At 39.9% G+C, this 27,097-nt stretch overlaps 1 protein-coding gene across 1 annotated transcript in view; it reads left to right on the forward strand.

Moving 5' to 3' along the window:
• The window catches only part of Abca12 (ATP binding cassette subfamily A member 12), a 161,768-nt gene that overhangs the window by 65,328 nt on the left and 69,343 nt on the right, over positions 1-27,097 (forward strand). The window contains 7 exon segments of the mRNA XM_050154267.1: positions 666-763; positions 2,622-2,807; positions 5,055-5,233; positions 10,825-10,937; positions 16,554-16,626; positions 20,725-20,843; positions 21,818-21,924. Of these exon segments, the coding sequence (XP_050010224.1) occupies positions 666-763; positions 2,622-2,807; positions 5,055-5,233; positions 10,825-10,937; positions 16,554-16,626; positions 20,725-20,843; positions 21,818-21,924 (875 nt within the window).

A 27,097-nucleotide genomic window follows, 5' to 3' on the forward strand; every position in this document is an offset into this window, starting at 1 on the left:
TATGAAGTTATACTTCTAGTTAACTTATACCCAGTACTCAGAAACCTGTACCACATGGTAAGTAGTCTTAGACAAGGCCACTTTGGGAACTTCTTAATGAGGAAATGTTGCGGTCTAAAGTCATCACTTCATCCCATTTATTTGATCTAAAATATCATTCAGAAGCCACTTTAAGGAGAAGGGATTTATGATCCTAAGCATATTTCACATCCCAGTTGGGTAATTAAAAAGAAAGACCATTATCACCAGATGTGCAGTGGCTGATCCTTGGAACAGATGTTGGAGATGATGGATCTATGGAGCTGGTCAGGGCACCTCAATACTCTAAGCCTGCACAGAAATGATTCTGTTTATTGGGCAATAATACTGGTGATGAAGTTTAATGACAGAAACTGGAATGAATGCAAATGGCATCAAAATGATTGGGGAAAATAAAGAAGAGGGACTAAAGTCATGGCAATTTTATGTGGAAAGAAAAGCCTCCAAAATCTGCCCTTTTTGCCAGCCTGAAATGTTCATGGGATAGACATATATTAGCACATTCTTGCTGTGAGGCACATGAGGTCACAGAGCATGGCGATGAAATCTTCTGTGACAGTCCCCATTTGCAAGCATGTGGGTACGTGTATGTTTCAAATTCTAATATGCTCTTTCTTCTGTCATAGCCACATTACCTCCCAGACCAAGCTCTGATTTGGAAGGAATGGGCCCAGAAATTTTCAATGGCAGCCAAGTGCTCACACGCATCCTTGATTTGGAAAAGGTAATTTCGTTTAGTTTTGCAATGAGCATATAATGAAGAATTTGAACAAATATACTTTACATTGGTAGGTAGATCTCCCAAACAGGAAGGGGCTTGCAGTGTGTTTCCAATTTAAATACTATCTTAGGCAGATTCTTTTCTTAGGCACTTTTCAATCATAGTTTCATTTTAAGACACTGCAAACTCCTTAAGACGGGGGCATTTATTTACTGCCCTGGTAAGTCCCCTAATTGAACTTACAGTCTTCACTTACTAAGAAATAATATAGCGTTTTATGTGATCTTTCAATTTTACGAAGCAAGGAAATAAATGAAGGCGTGACGCTCTTCACATTTGCTGTCTCATCCACAATAATACCTTTGTACCAATCAGAGGTGTAGAAATCTCTCCCCTAAGTAGGAAAACCTTTTTTCTTAACATGTTTTAGAAAGCTTACTAGTGGAATTTTCTGTTTCCCGAGATCATCTACTTTATGATTGCTCTGATTGAAAGGCATTAAACACAGTTTTATAAGAGGTGTGGGCTGGCAGGCTGTAAGCACTCTCTCTTGCTTCCTTCAGAGAGTTTGTTTAAGGGTCAGACAATTTTTTGAATGTGTAGAATAGAAACACTGTTCTCAGAATTGCCGCTTTACTGTTCTGGAACTCCCAAATTCTTTTTCTTATATGGAATGGGATTTTAGAATTTTGTAAAGTAGCACAGAGTCACATATTCTAGAGATATAAGCCTCAAGTGAATTCTGTGTGGATGGATACGTATTTTTGGAGTGGCTGGAACAAGGCAGGGATCTAAGACTTAGGATGACATAGTGACGCCTACGTCAGCATCTCCCAGATTCCTTTCTTTCCCCTTGCTGCTTTCTGCAACCCTTGCAGGAATGAGTAGAGAAATCACTTCGGAGTGAGTTTATGTGTAACGTTAGATCAGAGCCGTGAATGAAGGGCCAGACATCCCAGCATTTGCAGAGCCTCCTAGATAAGTGGATCCTGTCTTGTTCCATTATACTGAGAAGTTCTGTTGCTGGAAAGCAGAGGATAAATTTTGAGATGTAAACTTAAGGGGAGAATAGAGTTGGCTTTTACCTCATAGGGTTATATGAGTTAGCTACTGGAAGGAACCCCTTGAGTATTACAATTAAATGCAGTTAACATTGCAAATACATAAGCTCTTCTGGTGATCAGTATTATGACTGAAGCAGTGGTTCATCTACAAATGCGGCTGTACTATGGAATACATTGGCCAGTTACAAGGATTCCATTAAGGAAACTATTTTCCATTATTGTTGTAATTATCTTGACTTATCTATTTAAAAAGCATTTTAATATTTTCCCTTTTTCTATCTTTCTGTACACAGACTTAAAGGCAACACATCGACCAATCCACTCTTGTAAAAAAGCACAACTGGTCCTGAGAGTAGGACCTTTTGTTTTCTGAGGTCTTTCAAAGAGTACGACCAATTTTTACAAGAAACCACACAGAGTTAAAAGGCACATGAGCTTCTTCTGCTCAAAGCTCCCCCCCCAAAAAAAAATGAATATGGTTTTTATTTAGAAAGATGTTTGTTAGAATCATTTGGTGCTTTTCAGTCCTTTGGTCAGAGATAAGCCAGTTTGGTTCTACAAATCAAATGTGAACCATTTACATCAGAACCACAAGAATTTACATCTTTATGTATACTCTCCCTCCACAACTCCACATAGATAAATTTGCTTATTTTATTTCTTTTTAATTATTTTTTTTTGTAAAGCAGAGCTTTAAAAATAGCAGTTGCAAAGATAGGCCAGTTACCTTGAAGATGACAATCTCTTCCTCTGTATGTTTTTTAATATCACTTTTCTATTCGCCCATGTACTTTTAGCTGTTGAAACAAAATTCAACTCCAGAAGAGATACGAAGAGAGCTGTGTGAGACCTACCCAGGATACACGGCAGACTACGCCTTCTCTTGGCTCACTCTAGGGAAAAATGTTTTTAACAAATTTTGCCTTTCAAACATGACACTTTTAGAGTCTTCTCTCCAGGAACTAAAATATCAGGTCTCTCAGGTGAGTGCAGATGCTATATATGATATGTGTGTACACACATATCTATGCATATATGTGTGTATGGTGTGTGTATATATGTATATATATACATATATGCATCCAAAATCTTATGCACAATTAGAAGGGTCATGCTTCCATTTGGGGTTCTAATAACTATGAGTTATTAGAAAATCTGCAACCCACTTGAACTTGAAAATATTGACTGGAATATTTGTAGACCTTTAGCATAATTTCCTCCCACATAAACATTTACATACAGTGTTTGATGTTAAGTAGCAGCTATTTACCGTTGAAATGTGCAGGATCACGATGATGTGATGTGGAACTTGAAATATTGCCTGTGCGCATGCACCTCAGATAAACTGCAGCTAGGCTCTCCAAGGAGGGGTGTTTTTGCTGAGAACTGTGATTGCGCAGGACAGAATGCAAGTTTAATAATTCAACTATAAGTGTCATACTCTTGTCAGGAGTTACAAAAAATGGGTAATGTCTTTTTATTTTTCTCATGGCATCATACTTCATTTGCTGATTTTTGATGAAATCATTTATCCCTGTCCCTCGAATTTTACCCAGTAGAGCCGATGTTATTCTGATAACTGTACCCACTACCATCTGTTCACGCTCCAGTCTAGTCTCAAGTGATGAAGAAAAAAAAAAAAAAACAAAAAAACAAGAGGCCAATACCTAAATGTAATGAAACCCACGTGCAATGAAAATTTTAAAAATTCAGAATTACTCACTGATTTTATAAATGGGAATAAATATAGTATGCTTACTTTAACATTTCCCCTTGGTTCTCTAAATTATATTGAAAGTAATTTTTAATTTTTAAAATGTATCTTCTAGTAATCTGGTTTCCAAAAGGGCCAGGTTTAAGGACAACATTTTAATGGCTCAAATTAGAACATGAAGCTCTCATCTTTCTTGAATTTTTACAATGGCTGGACATGTAGCTCAGTGGTAGAATGCTTGCCCTGAATCCCCAGTACTAGGGAGAGTCTTTCTCACTTATATTCTTCCATTAGATAGCGTAGCCCAAGTGTCCAAACCTATACTCTTCAAAGTCAATCAAATTAAGACAGACGGAAAATTAACTTGACTGGTATGAATGGGGTTATGGAGAGAATTGTTCTGAGCAAGAACATGATGAAATACTTCTGAAAGAAGTAGCTGGATCGTGTGGTTCCAAAGCCATAGTTTTTCTGGTTTGTGGATATCAGAGGTGTGGGTCGTCAGGTAGATTCACTCACAGTTAACCATTCATCACAACCAGTGCCCATAGCTTTGGGATGGAATCTGGAAACCCTCTATTCTACCATGTATAAGCTTAATAACAAGCACTTTGGTGAACATGGTTCTACATATGCCATGAATCTATGCATAATATATTTCATTTACTTTTCCACATAATTAGTTTTAAGGGATCTCCATCAAAAATAGACATCCTAGTGAAAGATATGGGGGCAATATGCCTGCATCTCCCAGGAAATGTACTAAGGAAAATAAAAAGAGCATTACTCAGGGTTGTCCAAACACAGAAGGGTAGTGGCACATACGAGCTCACAGTGGTTGTGGCAGAGTGCATGAGGCTTGCGCAAGCTCATGGCAGACCAAATGCCAGCACGGAGAGGAGAGGTGGACGTGTTGTCTCACTCTTAGTCAGGGAGGTATGGACAGCTGATGGATGGATGCTGGGAGGAGGAGATTCAGTTTGCTTTAAGAGTAGGGTGCCTGGTAAGTTGGACCACATTCCAGTGGAAGCCCACACATCTGAGAATATAGAGGTACCACAAATTGGACTTGATGGATGGAAACAAAAGAGGAGACACAAATTTGGGTGGACAGTGAATGAGTAGTGGACATGGGAGGTATTGATGGATACTGATCAAAACACATTGTATTAAATTTCCAAAGAACTAATAAAATAGCAAAAAGAAAAGACATTCAGAAATTAACTTGGTTTTAGAAAACTGACTTTCATTTCTGAATATTTAAAATGTTTTATACCAACATAATTTTGTCAATCAAACTTTAAATATGCTAATAGATGGAACTCTAGATGGGGAAAAAGCCAATGATGTTGAGAGATGGTGACAGCTTTTTCCATGGAAGAGAAGCGAGTGAAGATTTGAAAAACAATTGTGAATGTAGAAATACAGTTTTGAAGAAACATTTCAGAGACAGTAAGCCACGCAACTCCAAATGCTAAAGCATCATTTTCTTTTCTCTGTGGTTTGGCTTCTGAAGATGTCAAGCGACCCTGCCAACCAGAAGAGAGTGTTCCAGGGGCTTTCCCAGGTGCTGTCCTTTTTCTCCCTAGTGCAGCAGCGAAGAGAGGTCTGGCAACTCCTGTCGAGTTTCCCAGATGTGTTTCAGAATGACACCTCACTGAGCGGTCTGTTTGGCGTCCTTCAAAAGGCAAACAGGTGAGTTAATGGAATGTTAAATGGAATGCAATTGTTCACAAAGAAGTCTTTGAAAAAATAGTTCCTGTGAGAAGGACTGTCAGATAGGTCCTTTAAACACTGGGAAAGCAGCCCTTGAGCATCCTGCTGCAGATTTGAGCAATGGAGGTGAGTGTGTCAGTTGAGTAAAGAAGAAAGACGCATTGTATTTGCTCATTGAGGTCAGCAGGCATCCATGAAAGTTAAGAGGAACACTCACCAGAGAAGTACACATTATTTTGTGTCCTGGGGTTTCCAAGAATGAGGCAGAGAGCAGAACCAACTTGGATCAGTAATATGAGATCATTTTGGGACAACCTGAGCTCTGTGCACATGTCACTAAGTTAACTAAGAATGAATGTCTCCATGGGGTTTGCTTTGTACCATTCAATATAAATCAGCCTTGTTGGTTCAAGTTTGCTCTAGTCACCTAAATGGGACTGACTTCCCTCATAAATGGTCTTTCTAAGTCAACAGATGGTGTCTTAGGGTTATTATTGCTGTGATGAAACACTACGACCAAGAGCAAGTTGGGGAGAAAAGGGTTTATTCAGCTTACACTTACACATCATTGTTAATCATCAAGCCAAGTCAGGACAAGAACTGAAGTAAGGCAGGAGCTTGAATGCAGGAGCTAATGCAGAGGCCATGAAAGGATGCTGCTTACTGGCTTGCTCCTCATGGCTTACTCAGACTGCTTTGTTATAGAACCTAGGACCACCAGCCCAGGATGGCACCACCACAGTGGACTGGGTTCTCCCCGACTACTTACTAATTAAGAAATGCTTTACAGACTTGCCCACCGCCAGATCTCATGTATGCATTTTCTCAGTTGAGGGTCCCTCCTCTCAAATAACTCCAGTTTGTATCAAATTGACACACAAACAGCATCACATATTCCAATGAAGAACTAATTTTGTTCTTAGTTTTTTAGAAAATGAAGGCCTGTTTATATGATGCCTTTATCTCAATATTTGTAAGAGCTAAAAGTTGAAGGGAAAACAAATATCTATACAAAGAATGAGTAAGCAAAATAGTTTTTTTTAAATCCAGTAAAAAGAGATTTAGAGCCACACAATGTCAAGGAAAGATTAAATACTATACTGTCAAGAGAATGTAGACTTAAAAAATACTGCTTGAGAAGTTGAGGTAGGAGGATGGTGAGTTCAAGATCAGCCCGTGCTATATAGTAAGGACTTGTCTCATATATCAATGATCATTTACACCACTTCCCATTTGATAAATATAAGTAGTACTGAACTGAACACTAGAGAACACGTTACTGGTTTTAATTCCTTTGGATAAAGACTCAGAAGAGGAATTGTTCCATCATATAATAGTTTTATGATTAATATTAATATTTTGAGAAGCCTCCATAGCATTTTCTATAGAGTTTGCTGCACCATTTAGTGCTCCCACAAACAATGTGACAGGGCTTCACTTCCTCTTTATGCTCACCAATACTTCTTGCCTTTCATTTATTCAATAAACATTTGAATTCTCTCTTGAAAGAAATATCTTTTTAAATACCAGCCATCTTGAAGTTTCAATACTTCACAGTAGGAGTTACTCATATATTTTGGAGAAAAGTCTTTAACCATATATTATGGTTTGTAAGTTTTTCCTCCCACTCTGTTCGTTGCTTTGATAAAAGAGTGGCATTTGAATTTTATCCAATTAAACAACATTGCTACCTTAATGATCTAGGAAATTTCTATCTAATTACATAGTTGCTATTTCTAATATGGTATCATAATTGGTGTGAGTCTTTGAAGAGTTGGCTTGTGTTAAGGTCACAGAGTAACTGACAACTCAGCATTAATAAAAGAATTTAAAACTTGTGCTTAACTTAGTCATTACAAAACTTTTAAATAAGTTGGAAACATCTTGAATGGGTAAATTTGTTTTTCAAAATTTCTAAGTTTAATGAAAGCAGTGTAAAGTATCTCAATTAAAAATACCAATAGTTTGGGGCTGGGGATACGGCTCAGAGGTTAAGAGTACAAACTGCTCTTCCAGAGGTCCTGAGTTTGCTTCCCGGAACTCCATCAGGCAGTTCACAACCACTTATAACTCCTGGTCGAGAGGATCCCACACATTCCTCTGGTCTCTGGGGACACCTTCACTAATGTGCACCTAATACCCTCTCAGACACATACTTAAAAATAAATCTTCAAATGGGAATACCAACACTTTAAGTTTTAGCAGTTCTATGTGGCCAGTAGGAGGCATCAAAGCTAATCACCCTTAAATTGTGTTAGAAAACTCTTAATTCATCCCTACATAAATTATTTTTTTTAAAAAAACCTTTATTTTCAAGTCTATGGAGAGGAATCAGTGGTAAAGAACACTTGCTACACAAGAATAAAGACCTGAGTTCAAATCCCTAACATAATTATTTTGACATGGCTGTGTATACCTGCGATCCCATCACTCAGATAGAGGATTCCAAGAGTCGGGCTGGCTCAGTTCAGTTCGCTAAGAGGTCTTGTTTCAGGGAAATACGGTAGAGATGACAGAGGAAAACATGCTAATGTCCTCCTCTGGTCCCCATCTCTATGTATGTTCTTGCACTCCTGCAGTAAAATTACACACGGGTCCTTTCACTATGGCTCTTTCACGCACACCGCACCACACCACACACACAATCATTTGTACAGAAGCAATGCCTTGGGCATCACTCTTGACCTGACTTTTTAAAATAAATACTTTTACTTGAAAATGGAAAAAGAATATGATGCAAAGATTTGTGCTAATAGGGAGTCAGCACTGAGATGCTTTTTCTGTTGCTTTAAAATACATGTGAAGCTTGAAGATGGAATACAATAGAAGATTTTAATTTTTTTTTTCGAGACAGGGTTTCTCTGTGGCTTTGGAGCCTGTCCTGGAACTAGCTCTTGTAGACCAGGCTGGCCTAGAACTCACAGAGACCCACCTGCCTCTACCCCCTGAGTGCTGGGATTAAAGGCATGTGCTACCACTACCTGGCTCATGTTTTATTAATTTTTATATTGAATACTAGGAGATGAAGTTTTATGCTATCAGTTAAATAGAAATCTGTATTAAATTTAAATTTGTTTCTCCTAGCTTTTTGAAATGTGATTATTAGAAAATTTAAAATTAAATATCTGATTTTTTATTCAAATACCATTTTAAATAAAATATTTATTATTATTATTAAATTAACAATGTCATTAAAAGCCACATTTTACTCAAATTTTTTTATCATCATGTTATCATCTCATTACCTTATTTTGCTCCTTGTTGCACAAATTAAAGGGACAGGTGGCCCCATGGAAAGTTCATTTCCTTTTTATACCTCTATTTTTTGAGCTGTAAATTGTATATTAGCAATCTTCAAAATCAGATTAGGTTGTTAAGATTACAGCAGTAATTAGCAGAAATGAGCAGTCTCAGAAGCATATATGATAAGTTATATGTGATTCCCAGCTCTTATGAGAGAAAGGTCATGATGGGATACAAGTCAGGAACTTTTAAAAAGTTTTTCCTTTATGTAGAAAGTGACTTGCTTTAAATAATTTTCATTTTATATGATAAGTAATGGGGAAAATTTATTGAATAAAATAAATAGATATTGATTTGTGGTTCAAAGCACTTCAGAGAAGATGAGAGCCAGAATCACTACTATCTGGATTTGCTAGAAACAAATTTAGTCTGCTGGCTAACAAACTGTTTACTAGTAACATATTAACAGTGTTACTGGCTGTCATGATATTGCCAAGTGTCCATTCATTCAGTTTAAAACAGTAGGTCAGGCATGTTAGCCCAAGTAGCGAGACTGGGTATAAACTAGCTGAAATTTATAACATGAAGCCCGTTCATCTGGTGTCCATGGTTACCAGCGTTTAGAGACAACTCAAAGATGAAGGCACAGGAGACTCTTAGCAGACTAGAATTATACTTATGAAGCCTCAATGCAAGCTGCATGGTGCTGGGGGACAATCATGAAGCGGTCCAAAGGTTGACTGTGAGACAGAAAAGGCAGACGAGGACAGAATACAGCCATACTCCTGTGATAGGACATTCTGAGCACACCTCGGATACTAAGTTGGCAGTTTCTGTCGTTCCGTGCATGAATTTTTTTACCTCCCTCCTTCCCTCCATGTTGATGTAGTTTCTATGCTACAGACCTCTATTTACAGACTTTGACATTAGCCAAGCCAGCTCTGCTTATTACTAGCCAGATAACCTCGGTGAGTTATTGAAGTTTTTAAATTGTATCCATCTGCAATGTAAAGCATATCAAATTAGCTTCAGGGAAGCATCAGTTCTCCAAATTTTAAAAATACATAAACACATAAGTTATGTATATCTGTATTAGGTACGTTATATAAGCATGCTTATGTATGCTTATATAACGTACCTAATACACATATACATATATATACGTATACATATTCATATGCATGTTTATATATTATGATAGAAATTACCTAAGAGATACTTAGCTTTCATTTATATCTAGGGGGCTAAGACTAAACTATCTTAGTTTTAAAATGTGAAGGATTCCAACAATATTGTCAAATGCTCTTTATTAACATACTGGATCAGTGCTGCAGAAGGCTTCCAGCCTACCGCTGAGGTTCTTGAAGAGAAACTAGTGGCTGATTTGTGCTGTATCAGCTCTTCAGTGGCAAATGCTTGACAGTAATGTTTTGTTTTGGTTAATATACAAAGCACTGGGGGCCAGCAAGATGGCTCAGGGGTGAAGGCACTTGCCGCTCAAGTTAAAATACTGGCTCAGCTGACTGTTGGTATAAAAATCACAATGTTTGTGAGAGTCAGACCTCCCCACTCAAGAGCCCCATCTCTTTTTGGAATGCACTGATGACCATAGAGGGACAAAAGGACATTTCTTGAATAATTAGTTGCTTCTTGGAAACCAGAAACAGACGCAAGCGAAAGTGGATTGCTGATTTTGTCTGTGCCCAGTGTGAACTGCCCATCTTATTAGTTACATAACACATAGAGAGCCAGTGCTGGGTGTTTTGAGATTAATTTTGAGCTACATTTGGAGTAGTGCCTGTGGGCCATTTAGGGGAAAGAATACAGTCTTAGCACAAGTTCTGCTTTTTAAAAATCATTATCATTTCTTTAGCAGAATATTCATAAATATATGACCTGATTATATAATAATTACTTCTCAAACTAGATCTAAGCTTGACTTCTAACAGAAATAGCTTCTAGTATTTCATTCTCCCTTTAATTAAAAGATTTCATTTCAGTGTGGGTTGCTTTTTCCTAACTGCTTGTTTATGATTCTTGACAGGAAAATCAAACACCTGACAAGCCCTTTGCTCCCTTACTCCAAGGTCCTTGAGTACAAGTCTTTACAGTTCTGGAAACATCAAGTTCTCTGTTCTGGTTCAAGAACAATGTTGGGGGATTTTGTGCATGAATAGACAATGAAGTAATTAAATTACAAAAGCAGCATCTTGTCTTTTATAGGAATCATTTTCTATACTGTAGCCATTTTCTCCCTGAACAACCTTTTGTTTCTGTCTGTAAGCCCTGCCGCACAATCTGCTTTCATTGGCCTCTCCCCTCATTAGGGTGCTGCTGGCAGTGCAGAAGGCTTACCCACGTGTTCAAACTGATGAAGGATTCAGCAGCCTCCACAAGTCTGTTAAACATCTGCTGAACACCCTGGACTCCCCGGCACAAGGTATCGTATCCTCGTTTTCCTGCATTAAATGCAGCATCAGAAAGCCCATGAGAAAAATGAAGCAGAATATAACTGATGTGATCATGTATATACAGTGTTATTCCTAGATGAGGATTTATGGTACCTATAAGTCCATGCCTAGAGTTGAAATGTGAAAGGGAGCCATGGTCCAAAAAAGAATAAGTTTCCAGAAGTTTTCTTTAGGTAAAAGAAGTTCTCCTACCTTGTAAACTTATTTTTATGCTTTCGAAAGAAAATGAATATCAAATAGCATCAACAAATAGATTTCTATCATTGCTCTTTGGAACAAAAGGCTAAAGTAAATTAGAAGATTTGTGTCTTTTTTTGTTGTTGTTGTTTTTGAGACGGAGTATCACCATGTCACTCTGACTGCCCTGGAAATCACTATGTAGACTACTAAGTTGGCCTTAAATTCACAGAGATCTGCCTCGCCTGTCTTCCAAGTGCTAGGATTAAGGGCATTGGCCACCACACCTGGCATGTGACCTCATTTCTTAACTTGAATTAAAAAAAAAAAAACAGAAAGAACCTTTCAATAGTAAAAATATACACTCATCCAACCTCTTGAGAATACATAGTAGGTACCAGAGCATAAATAATTTATCAAGAAAAGTCAATCACCCCAGTAGGACAAATGTAGCATGTTGCAACATAGTCAGAAAATGTCCCCTTTGAATATATAGAATGTCATTACCTAGGAATCACATGGAGACTGTTGGGTGGACACACACAGGCACACACAAAGGTCTAGAGCTTCAAGGAACAAATCCCCACTGTGCGAGCAAACACAGGTTAACATTTACTTCTTCTGAACGAATTCAGAAATATGCTTTCTTGTCTGCATTTGCCAGTTTTTAAACAAGTAGGCTTCTGCTTTTGGATTCTAAAGTAAGCATCCTGCCAGCCTCAGATGAAAAGCCGACTGCTCCTCACATTGTCTCAGGTGCCTCATGAAAAGCAGGCTTTCGAGGCCCGTGAAGAATTCTCAGTGCAGACTCGCACATGCCTAGCTACCAGTTTCTTTCTGTCGGGAAAGAGACGATTTCTGTCTACAGCTTCAGAACTAGCGGCTTGCTTGGAAGGTTGGAGCAGGATTGTTTTTAATGTTTTTATGAACACCGGAAAAGGTTTGCTCTCTACAAAATCTGTGCTGGAGGACTAGGCAGGGTGCTAATTGTTTTCTCTTTTGTTTTTAATACTTGCATTTTAAAGATGTGAGAATGTCACATTTCTCTGACCATTCTCTCTTATTCTCCTTTCAGTCTTACAACTTAGAATTACTACTACTGCTACTAATAACATAATTAATAATAATAATATAAATCAGAGTGATCAAGTTAAGATTTCTTTCCCCCGAAGACAAAAGATTATCCATGTTTTCAAAGCCGGAAGTAAACAATACTTCTAACTAATGTGACAGCAAAAACCCTTTCCTGGTGAATGATGTAATTCGGTTTTCTATATTTCTATATTTAGCAATGTCCAAGATTTATATCTATGACTATGCCAATGACCTTCAAAAGTACTAAAGCATGCTATTGGATGGTCAAGGTGACAAGAAAATGTGACCAGAAAAGGCATTTTTACCTCCAAAATTGGATGTGCTTAACTCCTCTTTGTTATTAAATCTATGCACTTGTGAGGCCTTCAGTCTGGGTAGCAGAGCAATGCATTCAATTCTATTTCCCTAGTCATTAATTCCAGGTCCTTACCTGCTTGAACAGAAATGCCATGGCCTTTGAAAGTTTTCCACAGGTATTTCTGGAGAGTCTTCAGGAAACTCAAATTCAAACCAGGGAGGCTAATTCGTCTACACAAGCGTCTCTGACCATAGTTCAGACACTTGCCATCTCAGTCGGGACACCTCATGTTGAGTCTTCATGGTTTCTAGCTGTATATTTGAAGGGCATGTGCTTGTTACCTGGGCTTTGCTCAAGGCAGAGAGTGACTCATGGTCGAACTGTTGGCTCCTGTGGCTCTCACGGGAAGCACTCTTTCAAATGAAGAAGATGTGTGTGCTCTCTGTGTCAGCACTAAGCGATTTTATTATCAAAACCACTCTGAAATATTACCCCATTTCACAGCAAAAGACACTGGCTTTGTATGTGCCAGGCCAGGAAGAGGCCAGTCTGAGAGCAGACCCTGCACTTATGTATGCCCAAAGCCAGGTCCCTTAAACTTTTAATATATTTATGACTGGACTCATGCTTCCATTCTCAGACACAGACACTCACATGGGGCCACACCCACCAGTAAGGACTGCTCTTATCTCCTGCCACTGATGGGGTGTGACATGCCATGCCACACTTCTTCCCACACGACATAGTTCACAGCCATCGCCTTGTGTCCTACATATCCTGATATCTCACTTCCCACTCCCTATGGCTTGTCACTCATCCCGCCTGAATTGGAAGGACACTTAGGGCATTTTTAGAAGCCTCCACATCAGCCGTGAAGACACAGGGATGCTCTTGCCTCCTCTCTTTATTTTAAGGGGTCTAATTCTGTGCTCTGTCCAATCCACAGCCCTTAGATCCTGGATGCCGAGCTCTCACAGTCCCTTTTATGAAGAGTGAATTTTAGGAGCAGAGGTCACTTGTGTGAACCATGGGCATGTGCTCTTCTGCAAAGTCATAAATCCAGGGAAACAATATTTTACTATAGAAAACAGGGTGGGCAAGATTGCTTTGGGGGAAGTCCTTGCCTCAAAAGCCTGATGGACATCCCCATGTGTGTTATGACATATACATAGCCACATACACACACATACTGTAACATATGCAATTAAAGCAAAGTAATCCTTCCTGGCTTCTAGTCAGCACAGCACAGATGTCTTTACATATCCATGTTTACTCTTACATTATTCTTAATACCCAGGATATGGAAACAGGTTTTATGTCCATCAATGCAAGAATGCATAAAGAAACTACGACACCTATATCAAGGGAGCATTATGTTAAGTTAAATAAGCAAGGCTCAGAAAGACAAATCTCCCATTTACCATTATATCTGGAGCCTGTATTTAAGTTTAGGTAGATAAATATGAGACGGACAGCCAGATAGATAATTAGACAGATGGAAAGATAGAAAGCAAATTAGAAAGGAGGCTATGGAAAGGAGAAAGAATCTAAAGGGGTGGGGAAAACAAGAGAGCAGTGGGATGTGTGTCAGGGAAGCAGAAGGGTGCTATTGCAAAGCTGGAGGGGTTCAGCAAGCAGGAGAGAGGAGGGTGAAGCAAAGCAGTGGAGGATAAATAGGTACAAAGTATAGTGATATAGTACGTAGATACATATCTACACTACTGCTATGCATGTGTACACACACACACACATACACACACACACACCTGGAAATGTCCCAGAGCAGGGCAGCAGATGGCTGAAAGGGTGCCTAATGACAAAATGACCTGGGTTCAGCCTGGGACCCACCAGGAGAAATCCAATTCTCAAAGCTGACTTCTGATCTCAACCCTCATACCTCAGTACGCATGAGAAATATAAACAAACAAACAAACAAATAAATAAATGGAAAAGTAGAAAATGTCACAGTGAAACCCATTTCACTGTGACATTAATAATAATATATAATAATAATAATCATTAATAATAATTTAAAAAAACTTTTACTGATGCAGAGCGCTTATCTCATTATCTGTGGGCACCATTTTATCCATTCCTAATTCTGTAAAAGTTGTATAAGTAAAATCTTGCTTTATAATGGTTTTAACACTTTCCCATCCATTTTGGTCTGTTTATATACTGGTAAGAGTATTTTTTTTCCAAAGTACTTTATAGCCCTTAGTAGATAGAGGAAAAAGTTTCTGTTTACATTTGAGCTTAAGTCTCACTGAGACCATGAAGCTAATTTATCAGTTATCATTTTACTAACTCAATGAAAAAGAGAAACTCCATAACCAGAGAATACACAAATGCTAACAACGCTCCTGACAGCCTCACACAGAAGTTCAAACTTCAAAGCAAGACAGACCTTGGGAAATGGCATTGAATACCTTTTCATAGGAAAAAAAAAACATACATCTCAATATATCTTTGCCCTTAATTTTTCAGTATATAGATATCTGTAAGTAGTAGTATTACCATTACTTATTGGGTGATTTATTCTTTGTTGCTGGTGTTTTAACTCGATGATACATGTTCTATACATAGGACAATAATATCCAATTGCCCTTTGATAAATCTCAGAAAAATTCACTCCACTGAACAGGAAAACTGAAAAGGCCACTCTGACAGTTGCCAGAGGCCAAGCCAACTTAGACATGAATGAATGATACAGAAGTTGGATGGAGGTGGGGTTAAATTCTGGAATATTCTTGTATATACACATTTATTTCACTAAAACAGAAAACATCAAAACCTTATGGTGTCTACAGAGCTTTGCACAGGGACATTATCACATGACTGTAGGGCACATGGCCTGGAAACTGTGGGAGAGCCAGGAGATCTGCAGACTTAAGGTCCTGCTGACGACAGTGAGGACCCCGTAAGAACGGCGGCATCCAGGCGTGCTGGCCCCTTGTGAGGACCCCATAAGAACCACAGCATCCAGGCGTGCTGGCTCCTTGTGAGCAGCGTCTGGAGATGCTGCTGATGCCCTTCCTAAACGAAGTGCCTTAAAGCCCTGGACTTAGTGTTTTCATTTTTACCATGACTGCTTAAAGAATTTTGCATTTAACCTGGCAGTGGTGGCGCACGCCTTTAATCCCAGCACTCGGAAGTCAGAGGCAGGTGGATTTCTGGGAGTTCGGGGCCAACTTGGTCTACAGCGCTAGTTCCGGGACAGGCACCAAAGCTACAGAGAAACCCTGTCTCAATAAAAAAAGAAAGAAAGGAAGGAAGGAAGGAAGGAAGGAAGGAAGGAAGGAAGGAAGGAAGGAAGGAAGGAAGGAAGGAAGGAAGGAAGGATGGATTTTGCATTTCCAGGTTTTTCACGTTGTTTCTAACCTGCTTCCCCTTTCCAATTCCACTTCCGTAACAAGCAGAGTCCTCTTTAACCTCGTGGTGGGGGGACAGTTTTCTTCACATCTGGTTTCATTAGGTCCAGATTTAGTTTACCCCCATGCTCTGCACCTTCTTGTTTGAGATCACGACATAATCCTGTTTACACTGGCCAGTGCTCGTTCATAGTTGACTCCAGTGATCACTGGCTGCTTTTGGAAAGAAAGTCCAGATTAGTGATGGCAACTGATTCCTGGATCTACATCTGAAGCGCCTAAATTGGGGACAGGGCAGAAGAAAACAATCCAGTGATACATTCGGCTGAAAGCGGTTTCATTTGATTAACAAATGCTTGGTTCACCACCTTAATTATGGTGTCTGAATATTACCTATGGAAAGAGGTCTCGGGACAAAAAGCGAATTAAAAAAGCGGTTAGAAATCTCATAGGCTGGGGTTATTTTAATCAAAAAGCATCATTTCCTACGAACACCTTAAATGTTCCCAACAAAAAGAACAGGAATATAGTTTGTAAAATTATTTTTTCCCATTATTAATTTGACTTGGGATAATTTGGGCGGGGGGTGAGGAGTTGTGTGCTTGAACAAAAGCGTTCTGTTTATCTGTGCATTGTTGCTGTAGGTGACAACTCAACGCGCGTGTGGAGTGATGATGGTGATGGACAGACGCTGTCTCCGAGCAGTCTGGCCGCGCAGTAAGTTGTAGTTCTATCCATGGCTTACCTGGCTGAGGAAACAAAATTCTTTGTTTGCCCCATTGTCCTATCAGCATGGAAAACCATGCAGCACCAGAACCAAAGGACATTATCAAGCTGCAGAGAGGTTGGAACTAATCTGGGCGCATTATTCAGTAGACTTTGGATGACACAGCACAGAGAACTCTTCCTGTTTCTAAGCTGTAAACTGATGGAACCTGCCGTGTCTGGAAGGCTCAGTCAGTGCTTGTGAGTAGAGTCTCGTAGGAGCTTGTTTCCAGGTTCATAAGGACTTTCCCTATGAAAAATATATAAGCATCTGTCTTAGCCTGTTCAGCTCCTGCAGCAGAATACTGTAGTCAGGGCAGCTTGCAATGATGGAGGCTTGATTTTCAGATTTTGGGGTGAACCAAGCATCATGGGGGGAGCAGATTTGGTGTCTGAGGAGAGCCTGCTTCCCGGGTCATAAAGGTCACCTTTCCAAGACTGATTTTATAGGTCACCCATCCTGTACACAAGAGTTTTGCTCTCAAAGACCACACCTTCTGAAGTCATCATCAGCCTGGCAATTAGAATGTCAACATATAGAATTTGACACACTCAGACCAAAGCAAAATCCAGGTTTTTACAGTGCAAGTTCTTTGGAGTTTTAAAGAGTCAAGATACTTTAAAGCCTAATCAAGATAATGCAAAATTTTTCTACTTTCGGTAATATTCACATAAGAAAAAGATTGCAAATCATTTCATTTTGAACTTCCCCGGGAAATGACAGCTGTTGCCGTGGTGTCTAAGGATCACAAACGTGAGCAGGGTTTGAAAGAACTCATAATTAGGGCAGGGAAAGCAGGCAGTTCCTATAGTATCAGGCTTAGGTGAATATGTGTGGCTCAAGGTGAATTTAGAGACTACTTGGTCTCATAGGTAAAGGTTGCTCTAGCTTCCTAAGTCATGCCATTGCGGTTCTCAGAATCTAGTCACCCCAAACACATCTCTGTACTAGTGGAAATTTGCACAAGTGAAGCCTTTTAAAGAGTAAAAAGGCAGGGAGAAGTTCCTCAATAGTCCACAGTTAGAGAAGTTCTACACTGTTGTGTCACAGAAACTAGAGACAGTGACGAGGTAGAGCAGTGATATGGCTGCACGTTTCAAAGAACAAGAAAAGGGGCTGAAAAGATGGCTCAGCGGTGAAGAACACTGGCTGTTCATTTAGAGGACCCAAATTCCATTCCCAGCACCCATAGGGCAGCCGACAGCCACGTGTTCCACCCAATCCCAGGGAATCCAGTGTTCTGGCTGCCACCAGAATTATACACACGTGGTGTAAAGGCCTATTGCATGCAAAACACCTATACACATAAAACGAAATTTTAAAAAATGAGACAGGTCTCATTGTGTAGCTTTGGCTGGCCTGTAGCTCTCTATTCAGACCAGGCTGGCCTTGAACTCATGGAGATTTGCTCTATTCTATCTCCAGAGTGCTGGGATTAAAAGGTTTGCACTATCACCCACCCAGCATAAATAAAATATTTTTAAAAGCTAGGAAAGAGGAATTTTGAATGCTTTTGCCATGAAGAAATAATAAATATTGAGAAGACAGACATGCTTAAGCTCTTTTTTTAATTAATTAATTTATTTATTTATTAAAGATTTCTGTCTCTTCCCCACCGCCGCCTCCCCTTTCCCTCCCCCTCCCCCAATCAAGTCCCCCTCCCTCGTCAGCCTAAAGAGCAATCAGGGTTCCCTGCCCTGTGGGAAGTCCAAGGACCACCCACCTCCGTTTAAAAGAGTTTAAGCATCCAGGCAGTTTCGTGGATGCTTAAACTCTTTTAAACATTATGTAAAGGGTACATATTGAAACACTATATTGTATCTCATAAACATGAATACTTTCTGATTTTACAGCACACAAGTTAAGTTAGCAACAAAAGTACTTATCTTAATCATTTTTTTTCTAAGATAGAATTTTCTGGAAAGGTCTCTAATCAAAAGTAAATTCTGGGCAAAACCCACATCCCGTTTCTTCATCCTCACTTCCCTCGTCCATGCTGGCTGACACCGGTGCTCCCCTTACACAGTTCCCGGGCAGTCTGAGTGTAACTCAGCTGGCATGTTGCAGGTATCTAGGTCTTTTGATATACTTCCTAGATAGCCATCATACAAAATTCTTTTCTTTTACGAAAGCCCTTTAAATTGATACTGTAGATGCTTATAGCTGATGCTAGGTACCCACAGACATGGACAATAAATACTCTGCACTTCCGTCTTGCAGATTCATCAGTGGTTGCTGTCAGTTCATTAGAAAAAAATTCAATACCTGTACGATGGTTCTTGTCATGACTGATGAAATCAAGGAATGTCTTTGAACTTTCCATTTCCATTTTACAATAATTGCACCACGGCACCGATGGCACAAGAGAGGCTCTAACAACAGCTACTCCATATTACTCTTATATTTCTCCATTATTATTCTGGTTCTAAGATCTTTTTAAATTTTAAATTTATGTGTGTGTGATCTTGGAATCTGTACTTGCTACTACACAGGAGTAAAATAAATGGATTAGTCACCACCACTGCCACCACTGCCACCACCAAATGACAAATGCCCTATATTTGCAGATACTTCCATAATTTTGTTTGTCTCTTTTTCATCATTTTGTGTCTATAAATTTTGTCTTTTAATTTGTCCTTAGCATCTTCTAACACAGCTTCCCATTTCCACTAATGCTGCCATATATTCTAAAACAATGGCTCTGAGTCCTCTCCTTTCTTCACCAGCCTCTCTCTCTTTCCTTCCTTCCTTCTGATTCTTATTTCTTTTTTTCTTCACCAATCTTAGAATCCTGACTGCTCATACCATGGGTTGAGTGACAGAACATTCAACTTATCTGCATGTAGGGATAGCTTGGCATTCTATGGCTAGCCTCTACAGTGAAGTTGGTATTGTTAGCCATTCTATTCCTGTAGGGTTATTATTAGTTATAAGGTGATTTGCTTTGGAAATCTGCCTAATAGATATTTCCTTTTATTTAAGCCATCTTTTATTTGTAAATTGATAAATGGCATTGATTACCTACAAGGAGGCTTGAATAAATGATGAAGCAAACTGTCTAAAGCTTAAAGATCTAAGGCACACAAACACAGCATTTTCCACAGTCTGTAGTCAAGGCGATGCCTAAACAAGAGTCCTCAGAACAACAGCTTTCATACAAAGCTTTGTGATCCAGTGCGATGACTCAGTGGGTAAAGACACCTGCTACACAATCTGATGACCTGAATCCCATCTCTGGGACCTAGATGGTGGAGAGAGAGAACCAACTCCAACCAATATTTTCCCCATGTCCACCTATGTTTTGTGGACTCTACACCTGTTACTCCTGCACAATAAATAAATGTAATTTTTAAAGAGCCTGGGCAAGTATCTCAGTGGTAGAGCTTTGCCTGGCATGCAGGAGGACTTGGGTTCAATCTCTATCTCCAGACAAAAAAAAAGTAAAAAGAGAAAACTGTATAAGACATGAATTATTAATAAATGAGAGTCAACCATATGACCAATTAAGTGTGTTCTTGCTGGCGGGTTGGAGATTTCCTAGCATTGGGTTATTTCTTTTTAGTGTTCCTTCTGGATCCAGAGTGGTTATCCCACGTTTAAACAGCCAGAGGGTTCTTTGATTAGTTCACTTTCTTACCTCACTAGTGGTGTTAGGAGAAGTCTCATCCACTAGCGTTTTGATAAAATGTAAGTTAGCACGTGGCAGAACTTGTTATTAGTTGCTTTGCCTATTGTTCGGTGTAATTCGAAGCACCGGTCTTTGAAATAGGTACTCACATCTATCCTTTCTTTGTTACTTAAAATGTAACAGTAGTGGAAGAAGCCACAGGATAGAGATGGAGTTTGATAGCCGATGTGGAAAGGAGTAGATACACACACTCACTCACTCACTCACGCACGCACACACATGCACTCACATGCACACACGCATGCACACACACCCAAGCATGCACTCAGAGGTGTCCTGCCTTTATACAGCAGGATCCTCAAGCAAGCAAATCACAGTTTAAATGACGTTGCTTAGTTCTATATTCTCTTCTAATTTACAGGCTCCTGATACTGGAAAATTTTGAAGACGCCATCCTAAACATATCATCAAGTAGTCCCTATTCTCCCTACCTGGCTTGCATAAGAAATATGACTGATGACTTGGCCAGGGGGTCACCAGGTGATACTCCGAACTTGTCACATTTCCTGCTTTTGCTCTACAGAGTTAAGACGCGAGCTGATTGAAGGAAGAGTTCTTCAAACATCTTTTCATATTTATACTAGTTTTAGTTAAGTTATTTAATATTAAGATAGAATTCCTAATATCATTATGCTACCCTTTTCTGCTACTTTAACCCCGTGGTCACCTGAACCACTTTTGGTAGAATGGTCTCAGTCTAGACAATGTGATGACGGTAACCTGGATGAACTTCCCAAGATCCCAGAGTCTTTGAGAGCTCATTCAACCCTTGGCGACATTTTCTGTGTCCTTCGTGCTCCGAAGCTGTTGAAAGACTGAGACTGAAACTCAAGAGTTCCAAAGTTCTCACATATTACATGAGCAAAGGCTTCCATGTGGAGGATTACTCCCTACCTTCACACGTTTAATTTTCAACTTTTTAAACCTTATGTAAGCAACCGTAAAGACTGTAATCAAATCGAATGTTTCCCACTATCTCACATACATTATTTTTCACACACCCAAATAGTTTATGAAACACAGCACCAAGTAAACATTACAATAAACATCTAGGCCTGGAGTTTGTTTCCCAGACATTAATCAATTATGGGTGAAAACAGACACATGGATGCAGTGATTATACAGTTTCCCTTCCACATATTCCAATCCAGTGAGCCAGAAATAAAAATATTATTTAATTCACAAAAACCCAAAGCTGTGCAGCTGCTTTCCTAGAAACATTTATTTGCCTCTAAAGCAGCGTATCTGTGAATATTTTAGAAATAACGAACTCGATAGTCCACACGGTTCAAGGAAAGGCTAATCTTCTCTCATTTTACATTTATATTCAGCTACAATATTATCCTAAAAAATCCTTGCTGATAAATCAAGAGAAAAGTCTCTTGCAGATGTGTTCCCCACGTCACCCTGTGACCCTGTGGTTCTCACAGTGGCTCTCCCTCCCGCCCCTGCAGAGAATCTAAGACGTCTGCAGTCCACCATTCGCTTCAAGAAACCTTCTCTTCAAAATGGCTCCTATGAGGATGACTTCCCTCCACTTCCCGAGGTCCTGAAATCCAAGGTAAGCATGGAAGGAAATAGTAAATAAACCAACCACAACACTCTCTGTGACACACTCGGAAGATTAAGTTAAAATATCTGATCATTGCACACGACCTTGCTTCCCAGCAAGTCTGTTCTGGTCACACAGTGACAAGGGGGCTTGGCTTTGCGTAATGGTTCTCAGTATTGCCTCAACATAAGGTGATCCATAAGAGCCCAGTCGCGGTGCTAATGCTCACCCATGACCATGTCATAATATGGTTATCTTATTGAGCTTTATGACTTGGGAGTTTGTTGTATCTTTTTATTTTGTTCCATTGTTAGCTTTTAAATCTACTTTTGTATTCAGACCTGCTGGTGCACAAAAGTCTCAAAAGTTAACTGATCTGTTTTTCTTGTCATCAGATTAGAAACTAATAAGTCATATATTAAAATGCATGATCCTGAAGAGGGAAAAGGGACCAAAAACATAGATAATTTAAGCTTAAACCAGGTCGTGCTCCTTCATCTCAGTGTGCAGATTATCACAAACTTCATTTCTAAAGCAACTGTAGTGAGTTTTGAAAACAGTTTTCCTAGTAAGAACTGCAGTTTAATTGGATTTATGTAGCCTGGGATAAAGTTAAATTAGAAGTGGTTTATTTAGGGCAAGCAAGTGATTTGCTGTGCGGTAAACAAGCTGTAATTAGGCAGGCATGCGAAACATTATGTCCATGTATATTACAGATAAACATGCTCATTAGACTACCTACCTTTTAGCCCCAGTATTCTACATGAATCAAATTTTCTAATGTACTTAATTTAGCATTATCTTAATTTATGCAAATGAGAAAAAAGTCACACATTTACCCAGAAAGCTCTTGCTCAACTTTCAAGAATCAGCGTAAATGTCACTTCTGCGACTTTAGATGATCATCTTTCCCTTGTTTCCAGACATCTGCGCCGCCTTCATTCATTTTATATTTATATTGAACTATGATATCACTCTCAGTGATAAGTCTGGGTAAAAGTCCCTTTCAGATAACAAATAACCTTGTGATTCGTACAAAGTGGGTCCTGCCTCCCTCTTCTGCAGCCCATGTAAGACTTCTACCATCCACGATCCACTTTAGGATCTCTTCTTTTCCTTTGAAATGGCTTCATCTTTTATTTATAAGACATAATCTCTTTCCCCGGAATTCTTCTAATCCAGCCAGAGGAGAGGTAGGAAGGCAGAGTCACAGTTGCAACACAGTGAGATACGTGCTGTGGTATGCAGACAGACGGGGTTCTGTGTACAGATGGGCCATCATCTAGCTCAGATTGCGGGCTACAGAGGTGGAAGGAAGAAAGGAAGAAACTTGGCCAAGAATATAATACTTACTCTGAGCTTGAAGGCTGTGTGGGAGTAGGTCACATTCAAACACTGCAGACACAGAAACCTGGGTTTCTCAAAAGCCAGAGGCATGAGCCTCAGAGACAGGCGGAGGTTACTTGGAGTCACAGGAAGGTGAAGATAACTATGGGAAAGGCAGGAGAGGTGCTTTGGAGGGAGGCCATGCACAGGTCCTGAAGACTGTTGTGTTAGTAAAGGAGTTGGAGTTTGGTCTTGAAAGCATCAAATATGAAGAAGGCAAATTTTGCATTTTAGAAAGAGACTAGACTGGAAGAAAGTTAAGTGGGCCTTGTCCGAAATAATCTAAACAAACAACTCCCACCCTCAAAAAACAGCACTGCCTCTGTGTGGTGTCAGTAGAGAGAACAGATGGGAGGCAGTTTCCAGGCTCAGTTCAGGAAGTCAAGGTAAGGCAGCCAGGCTCAGTTCAGGAAGTCAAGGTAAGGCAGCCAGGCTCAGTTCAGGAAGTCAAGGTAAGGTAGGACACAGGGAAGCAGGACTTCTGCCTTTGGAACTTGCTATGTAGAATTATCATTCACTTTATGTGTGGGGTATCACTTTACTAGAGTAGAATCTCTGTCAAAATCAGACGTTCTTCATCTCATCTCTAAAACTAAGGGTTTGACTCATGAGTGCACAAACGGGGTTCCTAAGTTAGAATGCCAACAACCGCGCTGTGTTCTCTGAGCTGCCTCTCAGCACATGTCCATGAAAGAATTAGCATGGACTCCTATAGGATTATAAGTAGGGAGGCGATTACTGCCTGCTGTCCCCAATGTGGCATGCATTTGAAGTCCATGGGTCTCGAACTTTATTCACAACATTCCTTCCAGCAGGGTGAACCATCCGAAACACCAACTGTCTGCCCATTAAAGACATGTCCTTCTGTTCCCCAGAATTCTGCTCTTGCCTACACATTCTGTCCACCTCCCCCTTTTCTCAGGCCCCTTTACAGAAAGGGGAACTACCTCTGCACAAGATGAAGCTCCTATAGTGGGAGGAATGCAGATAACACTTTTAAATGTTGAGATAGATTTCCTCTCCACCTCTATTTATCATCCAGGGGCTCGGGAGTGCTGTGGATTTATCACTATGTCCTTGGTATTATAGAGTCTTCATGGTCATGTTAATTAAAATTCTCATTCAGTTGCTTTGGGAGCCACTGGGCAACAGGAAACCCATCGTAGCTGAAAGTGGAGTTAGTTGTGGATCATGGTCCAGCTATAGGCCTGAACCTCTGTCTGAGATGAAGGAAACAGAAGCTCTACTACAGCTTTGAAAAATCAATAATCCGAGCTTACTGCATACTTTCCTTAAGACAACACCTCACTGTATAGCACTGGATGGACTGAACTTTCTCTGTAGCACACACTGGACTTAAAACCCACTCTGCTTCTTGAGTGCTGGGATTATAAGCATGCGCCACCACATCTAGTTTTACTAACAATTACTCTGTGTGTATGTGTGTGTGTGTGTGTGTGTGTGTGTGTGTGTGTGATTGCAAGCATGGGAGTTTGTGTCCTCACTTGCCCATGTGCACACATACAGAAGCCAAAACAGAACCTCTGGTGTCTTCCTCTACTGCCCTCTACCTCGCTGCTTTTCATCAGGGTCTCTCAGTGAGCTGGAAACAAGCTCTTAGGATTTTCTGTCTGGGATGCGGGCGTGAGTAGCCAGTGGGTGTTGTGGATTCAGTCTCAGATCCTAAAGCTTATCTGCAACCTTATAGACTGAGCCATTGCTAGAGCGCCACTGACACATCCTTTAAAAGAAGATTGTTATTACTGGGTTTTTTATTGTTTATGTTCTGTTGTAGAATATTATTTTAAGATGTGTTAAATTGTTTATGCTGTGGAACATTTATTTAATGATGTAAAGATATGTTACATTCTTTTATATTACATTTGTTTAACTCTGTGAGGCTGTCTTACTGTGCCTGTCTAAAAAGCCTGACTTGTCTAATAAAGAGATGAACAACCAATCGCAAGACAGGAGAAAGGATAGGTAGGCCAGCCACCTAGCTACACAGCGAGCTATGGAGTAAGAAGAAAAGAAAAGGTAGACAGAACTAGAGAAAAATAAATATTCAGAGATGGGTTAATTTAAGTTAAGAAATGCTGTCTAGAAACAAGCCAAGCTAAGGCTGGGCATTCATAAGAAAGAATAAGCCTCCGTGTGTTTATTTGGTAGTTGAGTGGCGGGCCCCCAAAGAGTAAAAGAGTGAAAAGAAGCTACAATGATCCACAAAGTTTCTGCAAGTGCAACGTCTGTATTGCTCCTAGAATAAAGCTACGGCACCTGTGAAAATCTGGGGATTCCTCCTTGGTGACTGGATGCTTCTCAGCGCCCCTGTACTAGCCACCCTGATCTACATTCTTGTTTCAAAGAATCAGACCAACTTCAGCAATGTAGCTAAATGTCAGATTTCTCTTTCTACAACCTGTATCTCACCCACCATGACTATACTCTATAGATGTTTATTGGTTTCCCACACATGGATACTGACCTTGCAGCTACAAAACCGTTCTCAGCTTCTACACAGTAAAAGTTGCTGAAGCTTGTTGCCTCTCAAAACTCAGCTAAGAATGCATTGACCAAACATTATTTATCCTTTTACTTAAGAAAGCCTCAAAAAGGAGGCCAAAGAGGTGGCTCTTAATACAAGTTCAATCCTCAGAAAGCTCATAACCCTCTATACTCCAGTTCTAGGGTATTTGGCACCCTCTTCTGGCCTTTGCGGGCCCCAGGCACACATACGGTGCACAGACATGCATATAAGTAAAACACCAATACACATAAAATATTTTTAATTAGCAAATAATAAACTTTAGATTTTTATAAAGCATCAAAGGGCAGGTGGTAGCGATAGTTCACAGACATATGGCTCCGTCCATTAGAGGTTTAAACATATCTAGTAATTGGGGAATTAAAGTTAAGAACAGCATGGCAAGCACGTAGTTGCAGTGTGCAGAATGATTGGGTCTATTCCAGAATGGGAATTTTCTCATAGCAATAAGGCCAGGAAGTGGAATTTGCATACATTATGAAGTCACATCAGAATTTTCAAAGACACAAGTCAATAACTATGAAAAATGGGTCAGTGATATCGGTTCTTTGGGATGGTCAAATGATTGGCTTCTGTGGCCTTCCTGTGCTTACTGCCAACCTCTGGCTAAAGACACGCCAGCCTTTCTTCCTTTTGATGTATGAGGCAAAAGGCTAGCAAACCTATGCTCCTGTCGGGCAAGAGTTCATTTCTGTTAAAAATGTGACTTCTGACTGGAAACTGAGCTACAGTGAATGACACCGACTCTTTTTGCTTCTTAAAACGAATAGCTCTGGGCTAACTTCGGCACACAGCTGAACTGGAGTTCCCACAGGTGAATTCTTTTCTCCCTCAGGATGGATAAACTGGGAGCATATCCTGAGGACACATGGAGCGTAGTGAACGAGGTTCAGAAATATATTGGAGAGCTTAGGTCGTCAGAGTTCCTGGGTCTGTTATTCTTCTGGGTTTGGGAGTTGAAGTTCTTTTGGATATCTCCATGAAACAAAGGTGCTTAGTTTTTCTAAACAGATCACAAGGCAGAAGACAAGGGGAATAACAAAGCAGACATCTGAAAACCAGGTCTATTGCCATGGAGTTGCTAATGCATGCTACAGCTTAAAAACTTACAAAATGTTGATTAAATTTTAAAATTCAACTTTAATTGTCATAGACATCATACCATAATATTCAGACCATAGCCATTATCAGCTGTAGGGTGCAGTTAGGTTCATGGCATCCGTATTGCTCAGTAACCAGTCTCCAGGATCC

This window comes from Alexandromys fortis, unplaced genomic scaffold (assembly GCF_014885135.2).
Source record: "Alexandromys fortis isolate MF-2015 unplaced genomic scaffold, M_Fortis_MF-2015_v1.1 scaffold_40, whole genome shotgun sequence".
In the NCBI taxonomy this organism is placed as follows: domain Eukaryota; kingdom Metazoa; phylum Chordata; class Mammalia; order Rodentia; family Cricetidae; genus Alexandromys; species Alexandromys fortis.